Below are 19,242 nucleotides of genomic sequence, written 5' to 3'. Positions count from 1 at the left end.
ACAAGAAGTTTATTTTTTCAGGATTTTTCATTATTTAAAAAAAAATCAAAAGAGAAAAGCATATGCAAATGTTAAAACAGAAATCTGATTATTCTGAAGATAATTTTCCAACAAGACAATATGAAGCAGCTTCAAATCATAGTGTAATGTGAGAATGTATCATTACATAACATATAAAAGATAAAATCCAAAATTATATGGATTAAACTAAACCATTTCAATAGTTTGATTGCAAAAACAATGCAGCAAGTTTAACGAAAGAATGTATAAGAAAGTAACTGTACAAGTCAATGCACATTTTGAAATATGGATAACAAAATCCACAGCTAAAACAGTTAAGGGAATGTAAAACAAATTGAAAGCTGGGTTGGTTTCATACGTTTGCAACCAAGATAAACTGGTGATATGACTATTTTACAAAAACCCTTTTCCTCATGTGATAAAACAATGCAAGAACACAAGCACACTTATAGAACATGTTAAACTTGAAACTTACAAGTTACAGTATTAAAAAAAAAACACTTTAAAAATGTTTGAGACTTCTCAGATAGTTCTTCACCTCCACATGATGTGAGAAATTCTCACTTGACTCGCCAGAAAAGCAGCTGAGCATTCCCATATTAAGAGAAGGTATGTTATGTGATCTTCCCTATGAGCTCCCACTGCTTTTCATGTCAATACCTCAGGTCAGTTGTCCAGTGTGGATGGAGTCAGGTTCACCTACTTCTACCATGGCTAAAGAAACCCAACATTAAGGGGGGGCTGGTTTAAAAGGAAATAAAGACGGACAAACCAAGCCTCAAGTGCAGGCAAGAATGAAAGTCACGCTCTATAGAGAATTACAGAAACATTTTAGCAGGAAATTAGGTTCAGTATTTAACTCACATTGCACTGTTGTACTTTTTATAATTTCAAACATAAAATAAAAACCCATCACAGCTGTTTCAGTGTATTATCAGTAAATAAGTTTGGGATTTTGCAAATGAAAAGACAGCAACTGAATATCATGGAACAAACTCATTTGTTTACAATCATTCCAACTTGGCCTTCCTTCATTACCTTGCCATCAGAAAACCACAGCAATTCAACAAGCAGACTTCTTGCACAAACTACACAGAAACTGCTGCAAAGTACAGCTGTAAGAGCTCGACTTAAGACAAAACACTACAACGATGATAGAAAGTTGCAAGCAGGTCAATGTCAGGCACGACACTGAAAAAAAAAAAAAAAAAAAAAAATCACTTTCAGAGAAAAACTTCCAAATACAAACTTAAATATCATGTGCAAATAAATTGAAATTTAAACAACCCTGCATACATTGCCTTTGGTATTAAAACTATAAAACAATTAAACACACATTAACTGTACTGTAAAAAAATCAAGTGCCAATAGTCAAAAAAAAAAAAACAGGTGAGGGGTTTGGACTAACAGTGCATACATTTTTTGGCCTCATTTTCCACATGACGAGTCATATTATAATTAATTGGGATAGAGAACATATCTATGTAACTTTAAAAGTTTATAAGCTAAACTACACAACCTTTATATACATAAAAAAAAACAAAAAAAAAAAAACAGCCTGAATATTTAATGAGTTGATGTTTTTAAATCTGCCACTAACAATGAAGGAAGCGGGTAATCAGACACGTTTTACTACTCACAAACAGCATGTGTATTCCATTATATTAGAATGCTATTGATTTGAAATAAATTGTCATTGCACATTAATTGCCTGAGAGAAAAAGTAGCAATTTTTCCCCTCCCATTGGAGTATACACCTGCACATCATGTACAGTGAACACCTAAAGTACACAGGTACGTATATTAAAATGACTATGACTTATCCTATGTGCAGTTTGGAAGGAAGCTGCTGCTGCACTACACCTGAAAGAAGTGCAAGAAGAACTAAAGGGCAACCATAGATGTATATTTACACTGCATTTTGTAACTGATTCTTGACAAGAGCTGAGCAATATATTGATTATTCAATTCAAATTTGATATTTAATAAAAATCAGTATGCAAAATCCAATATTACAATAGTCAGCACTTTGATTTTCTATAACATCTTCTGAAAGCTGAATAAAATCTTCAAAGCCTCCACCACTAAGTGTATTTACATTAACTCCAACTACAGTGATAAGCGAGAATAAAAACAGGGTGGGGACCAGAAGAGGAAGAGTTTAGAACAGGTATGGTTGGCACTGATGGTTTGGTTTTCTCTGGATGACAGTTCAAGCGTTACAGCATCAAAAAAAAAAAAAAAACAAACACTTCCTGCATACAAAGAGGGCACTCAGGCAAGTGAGCCCTCGCCCTCCCATTTCACCCACTCTCTGCTACTGAAATATTACAAGCAGGAATAAAAATAGATTGTGAATTATTACAATTATTCTAAGTTGTGTGTGCCAATGATCAAATAGTATGGTAGAGAGTTTAAAATAAAAAATCACAACTGTTCAAAAAGATTAGCTAATGTCTATATGATGTTTATCAAGTTTACTCTCAAGTTGTACATTACCATTCTAGCAAGCATTCATTCACACCTTTAAATGCAGTATGTAGTAGCATTCGGAATACAGCACTGCATGGCATGCCTTTTAGATAAATGCACATTCTACTACAGCTGTTTGATTTGTTTCAAAAACTGGTTGATAACTTTTTCAAAACCGTTTTAACTTGACCTGCCCAAAGTGCTGCAAAAATACTATATATACTGACATATTACAAAGATACTCATTTGGTGTAGTTTAACTGCCGTTTCATTATTTTTGACTACATATACAAATAAATGCTATCAAACTGAAGAACTGTATTTCTTTATTATTCAGAAAATATGAATGAACAAGATTAGAAACACTGTGATCCTTTGTGCTCTATGTATTCTGAGACTCTGATGGGAGTGAGAAAAAGCCCATAAGCGCAAAAAAATAATTTCAGACCGTTATAAATTATGTAATCATGAAAAATATGTACATTCAAAGATCACCAGGACGATGTATTTATAAATGTTATTTCACAATAAATGTGCGCGAGTATCCATTATTGTAATTAGGAAGATCAATTCACTGGTTAAACAAAAAAATCCAACTCAAAATGAAAATGAAAATGTCCAGTACGATTTTACCCCTTAACTGACACACAATCATTGAATAATTCACACAAACAAAGGCTGTTCTTTTTATTGCCGCTTATAGTGTGTGTTCTGCTCCTACTCTGTTCAATGCTTGCATGGACTGGGTGTTGGGCAGGGTCATGGGGTCCAGCAGCTGTGGGGTATTTGTTGGTGAAGAAAGATTCACTGATCTTGACTTTACCGACGATGCTGTGATCTTTGCAGAGTCAATGGAGGCTCTGATCGGGGCTCTCGAGAGACTGAGCGAGGAGTCTGAGTGTCTGGGCTTATGAGTGTCCTGATAAAAACCAAGAGGCAGGCCTTTAATGATCCTTTGGGCATGGCCATCAGCAGTGTTTCTATCTCTGGAGAGGGGTCGACCTCGTCGAGAGGTTTACTTGCTTCAGTAGTGACACTGATGTCTCTGGTGACTTTTCCTATGAAGTCAGTAAATTGACTGGGAGAGAATGGGTGGCCGTAATGTCACTGGAAAGGGGTGTATGACGCTCTCAATATCTTCACGAAAGGACAAAAGTCCAAGTCTTAACAGTACTGATGCTTTCTGTTTTGCTATATGGTTGTGAGACACGGTCACTAAACAGTGATTTAAGACGGGACTCCTTCTGTACTGGGTCTCTTTGGAGAATCCTTGGATACCACTGGTTTGACTTTGTGTAGAACGAGCGGTTGCTCAAAGAACATTACCTCCATTGTGAGAGAGTGTCAGTTATGGCACTACGGCCATGTGGTGTGATTCTCCAAGGGTAGGGCATGCTCCCCAACCTGACCTGACATGTAGTGCATCAGTATAGAGTGGAGAAGGTGGGAGCTTACACAGTATGGATGTGTCACTTCTGATATGATGCAAATTACTGGTTAGTTGAGTTAACTGACCACTGAGCACAAGTATTTTTAGAGTTAAGTAGACATAAGTGTGTTTTCAATACGTCACTGCAGTTATCTCCATTCACCTGCTGGTTGTCTGCTATGCAACCGAACATTGAACATTATAAAGTACTTTGCTTAGCAAGAACTCATTTTGCTGGGAAATCAGAAGTGCAGATCACAGTTGCTGCATGTGCCTGGATGTTCCTTTCACAAGCAATGTGTTTCATTTTAACATGCTGTACTGCTTGAATTATCAGCCTGGGTAAACACCAAATCTTTTGCAAAAGCAGAGCTTTCTGTGGTCAGCTCAAAAGAAAAAGAAACAAAAAAATAAAACCACAGTTCCAGCATGGGGAGTGATATCACCACCAACATGCAAGAAGTCTTCAAGCTGCCAAAGCCGAATCTCGTTGGGGACCACAGGTATGTAGTGTTTTCTTCTCATTTCCATTTGGATGACAATTTCATTGTCTTTGAGGGTTACAGCTTTTGTCTACTAAGTCTTTTTGACTCATCATGGATTACATGTTTAGCAATGAATTTTCAAAAGACAGTTTTCTAATATTTGTTTATAGCAGGAAACACTGGTTACTTTAACTAGTGTTCCCTAAGACAACGATTCATACCTCACAAGCAGCACAATAAATTTACAATTATCTCACAGATGACGCAAAAGCCTCCCTCAACTCAATCGTCTGTACCTTTAGGGGCGGTTGGTTGGGGGCCTGGTGGAGACTTCTTTTTTTAGCTTAACAATACTACATCTTTGCATATTAAAGTAATAAATATGTATAAAAAAATAAAATAAAAAAACAACTTTAAAAAGTTATAAAAATGGGAAGATATTGTAAGTTAAACAAAAAATATCAATATCAAGCATAACTTTCAGATTCACTTACCATAGTGCGCTTGGAAAGCCTGTGGTTTGACAACCTGATTACAATGGTTACACATCACCAAGTAAAAGTCATCTTGTGCTGGGCAGTGGCCAAAAATTGGCATGTCTTGAAAAGAGAAAAAAAAGACAAAATTAAACCCGAAATACTTGTGAAAATATGATTAAAAAGAATGACTTAATGCTATTTTTCAACAAAAGGCATTCTTAAAATTTCTATTATAATTCAGTGTGATCTGCAGTCTTGCAATGCTAAACAGGGTTTTAAAAACATAAAATAAATAAAATGCTGAAAAATAAAACAAATAAAATGCTGAAAATCTTCTAAATTCTACCACTCCCCACCCCTCTGCCCCTAACTCGACCACACCAACTCCCACAGGATTCATGATGTCACAAGTGATAGATTGATATCTGGAGTTTATTGGGTACACTGGCTGCCCTGCCACAACCCCAAGACGTGTAAGTAGTGACTTGGCATTCACTGTATCTGCAGGTATGGGTGAGTGCATACACATACCCTGTTAATGGACTGGTGAACCAGTCAGTGTTTCTGGTCATGCACTCAGTGCTGCTGAGTAAGGCTGCAGCCCATCTATGACCCAAAGTTGGATTATGCAAGTGGTAAAAATAAATGGATGGTTGGATTTTAGCCCAAGCTAACCAAGTGCATATTTTCTAGTTTATCAATTGTAGGACTGTTACTGCTCAATTTGCTACATCATGAACAGCAGCTATCCACTGTGGTAACAATACCACAACCTCTACTCTAATTTCACTTTTTTGTAATTAGAGACATGGAGAAATCTGCAACATTAAATTGCCTAGAACTCAAAGTGCTTGCTATTAAAACAGATGTCTCCAATGTGCATCACAAAGCTTCAAAAAATAGAAAACAAGCCGTGTAAAGTATGTAACAATTTAACAAAGGCCTTTTAATTGCCAATCTGCCTAAAGAGCTGCTTGAAGTCCAGATGAATTTCAAGTCAAGTGGATCTTCTGCAGCTGCAGTACTGCCAACACACATGGTTGTAGCCAGCCCTGGAAAGAATCTGCTGGAACCACCCTGGCCCACTTGCAGCTGCTGATCACCTAGCCACAAATAGGGATTATGTAAACAGTTTAGCACTCACATGAGTCAGTCACTCTGCCAAAATGATCCACACAGTTTTATATTGTGAACATGACATTTGTGCAAATGTCTTACATAGTAAAAGATGTGCCATCAGCAGGTACCTAAAACATCCTTTGTGCTGTTTGGATGAGATCTGAAGATGCTCTAAGGGCTGATAACTTTGAGCCTTGGGTGCCATGATCAACTTAGAACAAGCAACTTATTACAGCGGCTCAGGAAGCTTGTTATTCATCCACATGTGGGTGCAGCTATTCAAGTCAGTATGACTTAAAGGGCAGCTCACATTCCTGAATGATTTGGTGCACTATAATTTTTGTGCTCGAACGCCACTATCACAAATAAAGCTATAAGTTGGAGTGCAAAGAATCTTTTTTACTAGCATTAACAAAACAAACACGGAAAAGGTGACTAACTGACAAAAAGCACAATGAAGAATTAAGTCCAAGTCAAATGTGCCAACTCCAAGTTTTTAAATGTAATTCACATAGGCTGGAGACTAATCTAAGATTGTAATACTAACATGGGAGAGGCTTCTGATTCGCATTGCTACACATGTTGAAAAGCTACAGCTTATTTTATATTAATTTGGTTCAGAATGCCAATGTGAAGCCCCAATACAACCTTAAAAATTTCACACACCCTACAGAAAACACACTCAGTCACGCACGTTCATGAATGTTTAGTTCTTCAACCAACCATGAAGACAACCAAATAGAAAAGTCAATATAAAAGGTATAATATTTACATAACTCTCAAATTCATACCTTCACACTTTTACATACCAGTATATAACACAAAACAAAAATCAGCACAATAGTAAGGCCATACTCATGTAGTCAGATGAAGTCCAAGAAGCAGTGTGAAGTTGGAAGAGGTGGCATGAAAGTTCTGGAGAAGGGCAATTATGAAATCAACTTTTCCAAGTTAAAATCAGTAGGAGAGGTCTAAAACTACAAGTAATGGATACTAGCAGCTCTGCACAGACCGATACAGGCATCACTCTTTGCTGATTAAACATTGCCACTCCACACTGCAGGACAATTGCAAATTACACACCAGTATCCCACCACCAGACACAACTATTCCTCTTCTCCTTCAAATGGCCGTTTTTTAAAATATCCACCTGCCAATCCAGTGTGACATCAATCTGCACAAAGCACTCTGGTCAGCCTTAAAGGGGTAAGAAACCCATTCAAATGATCCTACAAATCTTAAAACACACACAAAACAAAATGGACACACTGCAAATCCTTTATACGGTACTAACAGAAATCTTAAAATACCACTGACAGCAGAATTCTAAAGATATGGATTTTGTGCTTTACAGCCTATCCACCCAGGCACACAAAGCACAAGTGACCTGAAGCTCTCAGGACAAGTGGAACAAAAATGTATGGTTTAAAACACAAAAAGACTATGCATGCATTTTAATGATAGCAATGATCCCAACCTCTCCTGTCCTTTCAATATGGCTATCCATTTATTCAATGCCTCGACTAGCATTAAAATGTTCAATGGTGGCATACTACTAAGAGTAGTATGTACTCAGCTCAAAGTAGCTTAGGAGCAGAAATACTCTGTGATGAGTATACATATACACCTCTAAATTATCTTCGGCTGCTATGTGCTTGAGGCAACGTGTCATAAGAATGTGTGTAAATTTAAGTGAATCAGTGGATTACAACAGATTTTACCCATCACTAGGTACAGCAAAATAACAATCACCATTTAATGATCAATCACTGCATCTAACTGTATATACATCCGTTCTAGAAATATACTGGCCAGTGAGGGTAAGCCATGTGCCCTATGGAAAAAACTTACTGAAAGAAAGCTATTGAATGAATATACACAGAATCAAAAGTATTTAATAGTGTCTATCTAATCAGTCGAATGTTTAACAATGTCCATCTAGAGTGAGGACATTCAGAAAGAATAAAACTAAACTCATAGACGAGACTCTGACTCAAGTCAGTCTGGCCATTATTATAACCAACCTGTGATATTATATATGTGATATTCAGTACGCATATTGTTATAAACTAAACAAACAAACAGCTGCAGCACCCAAGCATTACCAACCTGGCACTTACTTCACAAAACACTTGAATGATGTCCTATGATTGATAAAGGGTATCCAACCCTTTATTAAAGGCCACTACTATCTTCAGTATTATCAGAACATTAAGGATGTGTTTCCTACAACACCATTTTAATAGGTTTGTCATGACACATTTGTTACATAACATTTAAGCTGTACCTGCTACCTATGATGGCGAAACATAACATTACCAAATAGAATAAACTAAGGTAGAAATGCTCAAGACTGAACATTTCCACAGAAACATGAGAACTAACATACTGAACTGGGGTTAAATCATAACCCGCTAACTAGGCTGAAAAATCTGTTTATCCCTGCTAGACCTGGTTTAAAAAAAATTAGATCAATAGGATAGATAGACATGCAATACACTATATAATAGATATATCGATAGAGAGACATGTAAGGCACTATATCATAGATATCTATCTACATATATATCTTAGTTCTGAATTGCAATCTGATTATTTAAGTGGTTACCTACCAGGCAACACTTGAGTTTGGTCAGCCAGTCGGCAAACATCCACCATGCCCTCTCAGTTGCAAGAAGCAGCTCATAGATATGTGATACAGTATCTGCTGTATATATTATACATGTAATAAAGCTGAAGTGTGTGATCCATAACCCAATCTTTACCCCTTTTAAAAATGAGGATCATCACCCCAGTCTACCAGTCATGACACACTGTCTGTCCCTACTCCTCATGCAATATTTAGCTAAAACACCACAATTTCCAGGAATATTTCCGTCACGCTTCATCTCCTAGCACCATATCGAACACTTTGTGCCAGCATGTTTGTGACTGTATCCTGTAATGGACAGGCTTCAGTCTGCGGTGAAAATGGGACAGTTCTATACAACTGCAGCTAATTCCATGGATACAATCAACTCCCTCTTGTAGATTTACTGAAAATAATTTTCAATTATTTTCAATTGAAAAAAAGTTTCAATTTCATAAAAATGCTCTGGGTGTTCCTGTGTAGTCCTAGTTATATCAGCAGACAGAAATTCTACTCTAAGATGTATAAGAAATTAGTTTCAGGATTATACATGCACAATTTTGGTGTCTGTGGATTGAGTAACAGTATGCAGTGGCCATTTTCCACAAAATGTTCCTTTGGTTGAATTTAATAGCTGAAAGGAACTGTGGAGACTCTCCATCCTGTAATTTTCCAGTGCTTTTTCAACCAATTTTTAATAGTGACTTAGTTAATTTAGTTTTTGTTTAATGTATCATTATTTAGACATGCAATGTAATGTGCAAGTCAAACACATGTATGGCAAAGACCTGATCAGACAAAGAAAATATTAAAAGTTATTTTAAAAAAAATAGAGGTGAATATAATTTATTATATCAAGTAGCACTTAGTCCTACAACAGTGACAATTTCTGCAGACTTTAAGCAAACGCCCTGACAAATAATACAAACTCACACTTTTAACAACTCATTTGTGTTCAACATACATCAACCAGAGAAAAGGATGATGTTCCTCAGATATTACAACAACAGGAATTAAGTCAACTGCAGAAAAAATGTGATTAAACATTCAGTATACCATCAACTTCACCATAAGAACTAATCTCACAGGAGGAAGATAAGTGGGTGATCTGACCAGGATCCAATATTCAAACAAATTCAAGCTTATTCAAGTGGTGAAGCTTTGGTTATAAACTTAGTCAAGTCAGATCAATTCATGCACCTGGGCCTATCTATATTAAAATTTAGCATCTGTAATCTTTAGTGTTCAATCTATTGTATTATTTATATTCAGGGGTCCTGTATTCTCTTTCCCATTAAGATATACCTGTACGTAGGTCTCATTCACTACACCATGAAGAAGGCAACTAGGCAAATTCTCAGCAGTCAAGTAAACAGAAGTGTTGGTGCATCTCGATTGACAACAAGGTTGTGACTATATTTAATGATAACATGTATTAGTTTAGGTGGATTGGCGATTCTAAATTGGCCCTAGTGTGTGCTTGGTGTGTGGGTGTGTTTGTGTGTGCCCTGCGGTGGGTTGGCACCCTGCCCGGGATTGGTTCCCTGCCTTGTGCCCTGTGTTGGCTGGGATTGGCTCCAGCAGACCCCCGTGACCCTGTGTTCGGATTCAGCGGGTTGGAAAATGGATGGATGGATGGAGTTCTAAAATTGCATTAAATAGATGATCTCACTTTCCCAGTGAGCTGGAGGATCAATATTACAGCTGATTTAAATACAATTCACACTTCACATAAGGGCAGAATTTTGCCTGCTGTCACAAACAAAACGAAGTCATCCATGTAAAGACGGTCTCGGTAGGCTGCTGCACAGTGGTACAGCATGAACTTCTGCTGCTTAGGAGTCACCACTGGCGCTACTATACCTTGTTCTGTTTGTACGCATTTCCAGTAGGAGTTCTGAAAGAAATGCTAGGTTGCTGTTGATTTGCTTCTCAATCCATATTTAAAAAAATAAATCCCTCTAATTTTACTTGAGAAAATAAAGCACATCAAGGAAGTATCGCATCTCTTCAAATACAGTTTGCACCCATCAAATGCCAATATTCAGCATGACATATTTTCTTACTTCATATGATAAATAAGTTAATAGGTCACTGCTGTGTTGCACCTTCATGTATCAATTAATGGTCAAATATTGAGCTGTAATTGTCAAAAATTAGTGGGCAAACTGACAATCAAACAGGATCATTTACCCCTGGAAAAATAACATTTCACCCAGCTGTTAATCTTTTGGCAGTTTGTAATTCCTTGTGTGCTGCAAAAAAACAACTCTAATGCCAACATTTTCTATGTAAGTTCGGGCACTCTGAGTCTTTATATTTTTCACTATCAGAGCAGTTGAATATACTAAATCTTAGTGTTATCACTAATTGCTGCCCAACATCTTTTCTGCTTTTCGTTGTATGCAATGCTTCAGCAGGACTACTGTGCTTGCACACTTTCTCCAAGTGATAGCACATGGGTTATGAAGGCTTCAGTCCTGCAGACACAGTGCTGGGCTTCTAAAAGACCATAAAAACCTCATTTGCCCATAAAATATAAATAAGTCGCCATTAGAATAATTGTGTACCCTGTTATTTAGATGCCCTCTACAGACTGACCTAAATTTAAAAATACCACACTTACTGGACAGAAATGAGGAATCCAACCAAAGCAAGAAATTGATTGGAGAAGATTTGCAAACGCAGACACATGAAACAATGAAAGAAACATATGATGTACATAACATGAATCAGAAGAGAGAGATCTTACATCTTTGAATTTTCAATATTCAAATAAAAACATTGATATTGTCAATATTCTGATGTGAACACAAGAGAACTAAATTACATTGTTTTGCTATTCTTTAAAAAAAAAAAAAAAAAAAAAAAGGCAGAAAGTTACATCTATTCTGCTTGAACTGGTGCACTACATGACTTCATGTTTAATAAAGAATATCCAGTTACATTTAATACAATTGTAGTACAGATTAGTAAAGATATTAAAACACAAATTCATTGGAAGTCTGCTTTTTACTACTTCAGAACACTGAACTTCTATCCCTTTCTTCTAAATTTAACTGCTGAGAATATCATGCCCATCCAAAGCAACACAGCATTAACTATGTATGCTTTCTGCCCAAATAGGTGTTGGGGTTCACCCAGAGCTGCACAAAATACTTTTGCATGAAGCAGCTATTAAAAAGAGCAGTGTCTTGGCACCAGACATGAAAGTGAAGCAGTGCATATTAACAAGTATGTTTAGACACACTGATCACAGGTGAAGCCAATAGTTGGCAACTATGACTATCATGGTGGCTTCACATGTCTACCACAAACATGGCTTCAATGGTAACTGGGCAAAGAAAATTCTAGAGATGCCCTCCTCATCTAACTAGAGATTAGTCTTGGTGTTTCTTTTTTTTGGCTATTCAAACAGCTGATGCTCATATGTGGCTTGTATTTTTCAGTTTTATGAGACAAATAATGCAAGCCCATCCACATGCTCAAACGCCGCTGTTGTGATCTGGTGGTAAGTAAGCAAAGAGCCAAGTATTCTGGGAAGGCCTTGGGTTTCAGTTGACCTAAATAATTTGTTATTTTAAAGCACATCTGGACAAACAGGACAAACAGTCTGCCTTTTCTTCTGTTCCCATCTTATTAATTGGTAGCAGATCAATCATGGCGAATTTGTAGCTTTTAACAAAGTTTCAGTTAAGCAGTTTTATTATTTGCACTTGACTGTGCATAGCACATTGGTAGAACACTGATAAATGACATGTTTCGGTTCTTTCATATAGGAGGAAGCTTACAATTATTTGTGGACATTCTACCGATGAGGACGTATCAATAAAACAGGACCATGGCCTTACCTATATTTCAGGACTAGTTTCCCTATTCAAATCTTGTTCTGCATCAATAACTTCATTGGTAGCTTAGTTCGCCATTTGTATAGCTATATTTAACAATTATCAAAATCAGCTAATGAACCACTAAAAATTATCCTTGAAAATATTGCACTGCCTAATAAGTGTGAACACTTTGAAGAGCTGAAATTAAAAACCTTTTGAAATGACTGAACTTAAATGTATGTTCACAGTAAAATGCAATTTATTACATGATCTTCCGGTACCAATTAATTTATAGGCAGCATGTTAACTGTGGAATAGAAAAGGCCCAGTGCTGATGTGCTTTAGTATTTTAAACAAAAATTATTTATTAAGATTCAAGAAATTACAGTTGAACTAGGCAATCTTGTAATGAAGGCAATTTCAGGCAGACAGAAGCTTAAGTATTTACAGCAGAGTGGTATTCTGGAATAGAGTAGGTTTGATTAATAAGGCAAAAAAGGCATTAAAAAGCTTCCAGCATAGCAAGATGTGGCAGTGCGTTTCTCTGATACTTAGACGTTTCGTCTGCCTTATAAGCACAAGCAGAGCAATGGGAAATTCCACTCTTTCAAATGCCTCAATAATGTTCTTTGAAAACATTCAGGAAAAATTACTACTTTCGTTCCTAACCAGTTCAAAATGAACACTGTCAACATATTTAGTAAAAATGGTACTTCTAATTTCTATAAAACATTTAAATACGGTTTAAAATAAAAGTCTCATTTGCCAGATAATTAGCATACTTTTCTACACACTAAAGGCAACAATTTGCAAAATCAATAATTCTGAAATCATACTTCTCTGAATGGTCCTCTTGTGCATCTTAAAAATGTTTAAAATGTTTTGTTGACTATTAGCTCTGAAAGCTGTTGTATAAAATTGACTGTCAGCTAGAAAGTTCTGATAGATGGATCCAATAAAGTATTAAAGAAATGACATCAGTGCAAAAGGCCAACTGTTTCAAAGGTCATGTAGGCCTTCTGTCATACAAGGACAGTTTGAAATTGCTAGTCACAGTCTGTGTTTCACCTGATATTGTTAGCATACACATTTGCTAGGCACATTTCCCACCAACCCTGGGTATGATAAACCTGTCAGAAAATAGATTTGCTGATAGCTGTTGGAGAATTAGCATCAGTGTCTTGTGGGAAATTCTTTAACTGAAAGCACTAAGAGTGCTATTTTAATGCAACTGTCAGTCCAGTCGTGATTAAACATGCAAATCTGAGCGGGACACGGCAAATAAAGCAAACATACGTTGACCTATTACAGTGAACTTTCCACCGACCTGCATTATATACTGTAAAAGCAAAATTAATCTATGATGGTAACAACCTACGGCACGCACCTCTGCAAGTTCTGAAGTAATCTGTTTTAGTGATAAAGCCCAGACATGACATAAATACAAGCATATTCTAGAATGCACAGGCACGCCATACAGCACATTTAATCTGCATAACTTTAATATTCTGCAATACTTTCCGTTCATGTTTAAGCTTAAAAAATGCAGGCTTAACCTGTAAGTGGATTTCATTTGTGCCTTCTACCGCAAAAGTAAAAGTCTCTCATAGCACAATCTCAAATTAGAATTTACACTTATTTATACATTTTTCAGCATGTTTTAAACTTTAGTTGAAAATATTTTCTCATTTATTCTCAAATATGCAACTTCCAAATTAACAAAGAACATTTGTTTAATATTAATGTAGGAAGACAGCTAAAATATTACTTACCCACTAATTATAAACTCTGATTAGTAAACATGAACTGTGTTCGTTGGCTGGACGTGCAAGTCAAAACTTGACAGGACACACGGCAATAGTACTATTACTGCTTCAACTACAAAAGGGATTGTAAAATATCATGACTGAGGACTGCCTATCAACTATTTTTCTATTTTCCAGCAAGAACAAAGATTTGATTTTAATTTGTCTTTCAGTAAGCTCATTTATGCTATTATTTTTGCAAAGGTAGGGAAAAAAAACACTTTAATATAAATACAAATGATAATTAATAGATCACTTTAATGTGCTCACATCTTTGCCATTGTCTTTTCATTTAAAGAAAATTCAGTTCCATTGATACCTGTATGCCTATCAAGAGACTGCCTTGAACACCAAGCTCAGAAAACCTATGCCACTCTGTGCCGAGTATTTCTTGAATGGCAAAGTGGCCAAGAAAACGTGTTCAGTTCACCTAAGGTCTACAAACAGGAATAAAATCCTTACTTAATAAAAATGGAAGGAGTGATAAACTATCAAAAGGGTTGGCTACGACTTTTGCGAATTTAGTGTCTATATTTATGCAAGCCATAAAATCAAACCAAAGATTTCAATTTGGTGTTTGGGTTGCTGAATTCAGTACTAAACATGCCAGCATAGTGTTAATTCTTGAATAAATACCTAGAACACAGTTTAATCCCACTTCATACTTTTTTCCAACAGTGAGATATACAGGAAAGTTGCTGTAGTCTTCAAATGAATCAAAATGTAATTAGTAAACATACCAATTTCTGCATTCATTATAAGCTCTAATACGTCAACTATAAATTAACCACCAATATGGCAATGGCAACAGAAATACCAATTTGGCATCTTATTTCTACCAATTTTGTAAGATTAAGAAATAATCTTAAAAAAAAAAAAAACATATCTAACCAGTAAAGAGGGATGTAGTAATTACATAAATCACAATACAAAATTGTTCAGTTACTTGGGACGATGTTAAATCTTGTATTGCTTTTTTCCCCCTCTCTTCTCTGTATTGATTTTGAAGTAAATGGTTGCATCTGTTATGTTATTTGTCGAGTAGAATACCATTGTACTGCTCTGATTTTCAAAAATAGAAAATTGTGGTTAATTTGCAAAGTACCACGACGCAGCACTTAGCCCATAATTATTCCACATCTGACTGTGGAGTTTGCAAATCCTCCCTGTTGGTTTTTCTTCAAGTATTCAGATTTTCCTTCTGCAGTACATCTCAGTAATGTGAATGTCAGAACCAACTCACATCAATTAACCTGTGATATACTCCGCTCCAGTCAAGCCTGTTTCCTACCTTGTGTTTGGCACTTCTTGGATAAGCTCTGATCCCGATGCCCTTAATTTGATTAAATGGGTTTAAAAATGTTATGCTGTTACTTTACTAAAAAACCAAAGACATGCAGGTGAGGTGGGCTGGCAATACTAAATTGCCCCTGTTGAGTGTGTACACCCGGCGATGGACTGGCCTCTGTCCAGGGATTGTTCCAGCCTTGTACCTCTATGCTTGCTGGGATAGACTCCCAACTTTCCCAAGACCCTGCTCAGGATATAGCAGATATGAAAAATGGAAAAAGAATACGATTTTAGTAAATGCTTCCTGTCTAGATCCTTCTGAGCCAGAATACAGTGCAAAGCTGCTCAGTTACTGTATAGCCAAACAAAAGCTACGAGCAAAGTCTATAGGACGAATCTTTTTAATCTAAACAAATATTGTAAGACGACGCACAAACCCGTCAATACAGACATGGGGCAGCGGCACTGCAAGATTTTTCTTCTGGGGTTGAGCTACACGTACCTGTGTCCTGATTAATCATTAAAAATGAGTGTCCTGTTTTTGACTAATATTCCCAGGTTTCTCTTATTAAAAGCACAAACAGCCATTTTCAATGATAAATTTACACCCACTCTTCAAACCTACCCCCCCCCAGCCCCCCCAATTATTTTACAGTGATCTTTATATGAGTCACTTGCATGATTTTAACCAGACTCCCAAATGTCTCATTCCAACACTAGGTGTAAAACGTGTATAATTTTTAAAAATGCTCTTTACACTTCTGTGACACCAGTGTATATTAACTTTCATCATTGGTGCTTGGAGTTTACGCCTATGGAGTCTACCGAACGTAAATCAAAATTGTGCTCTCTCTTGTCTTTCAACAGGTAAAGTACTGTAAACTCTACCAAAATATACATTTTTAAAATTGCTGCCATAGGTGAAAGTGCCACTCCTTTCGAGAAGAAAAAAGAAAGAAAAAAACGGAGATTACCTGTGTGCCATTCTCGTCGCGCCATAGAGTGCGGTAAAGTTGAACTTTGCGGGCCTTACCAGCCGCCTCCCACCCACATACCTACTTACCACTCGGACGGGCTAAGGCGCCTTTACTTTCACGAGGAACAAGTTGTGCAACTTAACACTTTAGGGGGTCATAAAAGGGAAGAATGTAATGCACGAGTGCGCGGGGAGCAAAAAAGTAAAAGCAGCGGTGCACTCACCTTCTCGACAGAGCCTCATCGCTTCTCGATTTTTCGCCCACTCTTTTAAACTTTCCTCGGGTTCTGCACCTGGACAAGCAAGAAGGTACACCGGTCAAACAGTTACACTTGGTGGAGATATCATCTGCGCGGGGGCTTCTTGCAAACTCACATTTATGAACAAACACAAACAAACACATACACACACTACCACCCGCACAAATGATCAAATAACGAAACTGTAGGCAACAAGCAGAGGGAAAAACGTGAAAGGGCAGAGAGTGGGACTGCGCGGCCGGCACTCACCGTCGCTGCCGTGTTGTTTGGAAGCGTCCACCCAGCTGCTCCAAGGCTGCCCCAGCAGGATTTCAGGACTGGGCAGTGCTCTGCGCTCCCCTACAGTCGCCATTGCTGTGGAGCCTTCTCCCTGTTGAAGCTGCTGCTGTTGCTTTAGCTGCCGGGCCGCTCTGCGCTGCTCCCCCCTGACGTCATCATCGGCCCTTTCCGACATTCTTTCCGCTATAATATAGCAAAACAGCAGTCAGGTTTTTAAGGTGGAATAGAGAAGCACAATGTTTCCGTCAAACAAGCGCATCCTTGGGAAGTGTAACGCATAGTAGACCTTACTACAATTAAAAAAGAACTGTAAAACTAAAAGCCTCGATCGACGCTGTCGTGCTCAGATATGGAGGTACCACTTTAACAATAAATGATACTTAAGGAGGGGCGGTAGAGTTCGACTTCTGACGTAGTTGAGTCATTTACTGGAATCCCGGTAATTTGCACATTGACATTTCCCTCTTATCGAGACAAGACATTGTGAAGCACCTGCGCCGAACTGTGACTACTTGACTCAAATGAATTCGGAATTAATGGACACAGCGATCCTTTAAAAAAAAAAATCAGGGTCTGGGCCGATCGAGGAAATCTACAGTCGATACTTTTCCCAACGACTGCGCAAGCTATCCCAGGCCATTTCACATTTTAGCACCACTTTGAACAGTACGTAGGAGCGCTTACTTAATAACTCAGCATTGCACTGTGTCACTCCGCGATCGTGTCTCAATGTTTGGCAGCCGAGCCGCGAACAGTTGCTGAAGACAGCACCCGGTCATCTGCGAAACCTGTGCCTGACACTGACACGCGAAACCCTTCTTGCGTGTTGATGCCGCTCTCAAAGACTATTTACAAATTCCAAGTTTTTTTCCTATTCTTCCCCGTAAAGACAAGGAAAAGTTCGCAGACCGGGCTGAGCCGACGCGTGGGCCGAAGCTGCCCTACTTCCTTAAACTGGCGTCACTGTACGTCAACGCGTAGCGCACGGCACCAGGAGGCGCTGACGTCAGCGCCGTGACACACAAACCCAAGTGCTACGGCACCAGGAGGCTGAGAGCGGGGCGGAACAGTTCGGTGCTCAGAGCCGCCTGCGCTGCATGAAACACGACAATCTCAGCTTTGGTGACGCCAATTTTTTCATTCCAATCAATCACCGGAAAAATCATGATATGTTATTGATGTATTCCTATAAAGAAGTACACTTCCATTGAGGAGCCCGGCTTGATATGTGTTCTTACAAATCTGTCAAAGTTTCGTATCAAATCTGCAGGACCCAATGAGACGCGTGGTTCATAATTAACGGTGAAGCTCACCAATTACCATTGCCTCCTTAGCATCTCCGACCCAGACATTTTCCTTTAAGGTACACGTGCCTTCACTGTGTATTTTTTGACATTTCCCTTTGTTCCTACAAGTTTTCTCTATGCGGAGTCTAGCATGCAATTAAATGGTGTCCTATCTATTGATTTCTGTTCTGCACAGATTCCTTCCAGAATAAGTCTAGCTGTAGTGACCGACTTTCACCACAAAAGCAAGTTCAGGAAGCACATGGATAGTAAAATATTGCAGTGTGAATGTGCATATTTACTTATTTACAGTGGATTCAGAAGGTCTGCAGACACCTTCAACTTTCTGCACTTTGTGGAGTAGATTTAATTATAAATAATTAAATTTGCCATTTTTGCCCATCAATCTACACTCAGTAATCCATAACAAAAAAAGTGAACACATGCTTATGGTCCAATGTATAGAGCTTGGGCATGGCAGTGGTCCTGTCATCAGTGATTAAAGAGGCCAAGTGTTAAGATGTTGGGTGACATTGCGCAGTGTCCAACAAAAACCAAGAAGGGTATACACAGAACTCGTCAGGCCTCTTCTGCAGCCTTCCATACAGTTTATGGCCCGCTTGTGACAAAGATATCATCTGTAATATGTACATGTCTATATGTACATTCATGTTCTTGTTGGCTTTGTGATTTTATTATCTGTACTGTGTCCTTGGGTGTTTAGAAAGGCGCCTTGAAATAAAATGTTTTATTATTAATATATTTAATTTCTCTACCAAAAAAGTTTGTAATATTAATGGGAAAACAGAGTATGAATTCTTTATTGTACAAATATGGCGCACATACAATATATTAGGCAGAGTCGAACTGGTTTTGTTCAGT

General features: G+C 37.8%; 1 protein-coding gene across 3 annotated transcripts in view; it reads right to left on the bottom strand.

Moving 5' to 3' along the window:
- Positions 1-19,242, bottom strand: part of LOC114668300 (ataxin-7) — a 90,264-nt gene that overhangs the window by 29,563 nt on the left and 41,459 nt on the right. For 2 of the 3 annotated variants that reach the window (XM_028823960.2, XM_028823962.2), the window contains 3 exons: positions 17,045-17,257; positions 16,760-16,828; positions 4,902-5,006 (listed from right to left, as the gene is read on the bottom strand). In XM_028823960.2, coding sequence (XP_028679793.1) covers positions 4,902-5,006; positions 16,760-16,828; positions 17,045-17,249 — 379 coding nt within the window. In that variant the 5' untranslated portion in view covers positions 17,250-17,257. Of the gene's footprint in view, positions 1-4,901; positions 5,007-16,759; positions 16,829-17,044; positions 17,258-17,758; positions 18,042-19,242 lie in introns of those variants that run through there. The other variant, XM_028823961.2, reaches the window with a different exon arrangement.

Source organism: Erpetoichthys calabaricus, chromosome 18 (genome assembly GCF_900747795.2).
Source record: "Erpetoichthys calabaricus chromosome 18, fErpCal1.3, whole genome shotgun sequence".
In the NCBI taxonomy this organism is placed as follows: domain Eukaryota; kingdom Metazoa; phylum Chordata; class Cladistia; order Polypteriformes; family Polypteridae; genus Erpetoichthys; species Erpetoichthys calabaricus.
This window is presented reverse-complemented; position numbering and strand designations above follow the sequence as displayed.